Raw genomic sequence first — 1,620 nt, forward strand, 5'->3', positions numbered from 1 at the left:
TTCTCTGCAGACAGCACCACCTCCCTCAGGTCTTTACTGATCCCCGGGACTCTGGACAGGTCAATCCGGTTGTTGTTCAGACCCAGCAGCTCGTGGACCATCGCCTGGTACGTCCACTGCAACACACACCAACATCTCATTAAAACACTCTCAGATACCGGTCTGTCTTCTTATTCTTACAAGAGAAATAAAAAAACTGAACKTATTTCTGCTAACAAGAGTAAAACTCATACAAATAAATATTTCTAAATTAAYTGACACAGTTATTATTTCAAAAAGAACTCATTACTGTGAGAAACTGAATGTGATGACAACTGGTTTCCTTTAGTTTAAAATAAATGAAGAGMTGTGATTGGTCACCTGGTTGAGCAGCGGCGTGATGGCGTCGTCGCTTCGGTCCAGGATCAGCAGCAGAGGAGGAACTTCAGTCTTCCTGAAGTCGAACAGCTCGTATTCCTTTGTGATGATTTGCTGAGGAGAGAAAACTGTTGGTTACTCCAGGAAAATACTATTTAAAATCCTTCTTAGTTATTATTATTATTAAAATGTTCTTTAAGGTTCAAAGATAAACCAAACTAGACATGGGTTTTTACGATGTAAAAACAAGTGTGCATTGCCATGTAGCATGTCATTGCAGCAGGGCTTTGCCTGCAGCATTGGACTTGCAGAATGAACTTTGACCAAGTTCACATGTGTTTTCTATACCAGGTTGTGCCTGTCACGTCAGCAGGTGTTTAGAATTAAGGTAATTGTGTGACAATATGAAGTTTAAAGAGATTTTTTCTTAAAGTTGCRTTAGCCGGGTTTCGAATCCTGACCTCCCACATGAAAGTCCATGWCATWGACCATTAAACCAATGGCGTTRTGGCAGAAAGTGGTGGCAGGGGTTGGTTTGTATGTGTGCGGAAAGAGGCCACATTGCCAATACAATTATTGACACTAAACTGCATAATATTACAACAATAGAGCAGTATTAAGACATTGATATAGTAAAACATCCAAATACAATCAAATTAGTATTGTAAACACTGAACTGTTCAGATTAAATATTAAAAAACTATGGTGCAGTACCTAGTTGAGTACAGCTGGGGGCAGTATTTGACCATTACAAGGCCCCATTGACTCCCATTATATAAATTTGGAATATAGTTTAAACATTAATATTTCAAAAACTACAAGTTGTACAGGTACCAAAAGGCATAGCAATTATTTGGCACAGGACCTTTACAGATAGAAATTACAATAGCAGCTGTAGGACAATGTAGGCAGGAGCATTGGACTTTCAGAATGAACTTTGACCAAGTTCAAATGTGTTTTCTATACCAGCTTGAGCCGGTCACGTCAGCAGGTGTTTGTAATTAAGGTAATTGTGTGACAATATGAAGTTTGCAGAGATTTTTGTTAAAGTTGCAGTAGCTGGATTTGAATCCTCATCTCCCACATGAAAGCCCACAGTGCTCATCATGAGACTATAGGAGATGTGGCAGAGGACAATCCCAGGGATTGGATTGTATGTATACAGAAAAAGTTTACCTTGCCAATGCAATTATTGACACTTAAGCGCAATATATTACAGCAATAGGACAACATAAAGACAGTATAACAATAAAACATCAATAT

The 1,620-nt window shown here is 38.7% G+C and overlaps 1 protein-coding gene across 1 annotated transcript in view; it reads right to left on the minus strand.

The window, feature by feature from the left end:
- The window catches only part of vps45 (vacuolar protein sorting 45 homolog), a gene marked incomplete at both ends in the record, with an annotated part of 2,830 nt that extends 2,374 nt beyond the window's left edge, over positions 1 to 456 (minus strand). The window contains 2 exon segments of the mRNA XM_014025187.1: positions 1 to 116; positions 361 to 456. Of these exon segments, the coding sequence (XP_013880641.1) occupies positions 1 to 116; positions 361 to 456 (212 nt within the window).
- Between the last annotated feature and the right edge of the window lie 1,164 nt (positions 457 to 1,620).

This window comes from Austrofundulus limnaeus, unplaced genomic scaffold (genome assembly GCF_001266775.1).
Source record: "Austrofundulus limnaeus strain Quisiro unplaced genomic scaffold, Austrofundulus_limnaeus-1.0 Scaffold460, whole genome shotgun sequence".
In the NCBI taxonomy this organism is placed as follows: domain Eukaryota; kingdom Metazoa; phylum Chordata; class Actinopteri; order Cyprinodontiformes; family Rivulidae; genus Austrofundulus; species Austrofundulus limnaeus.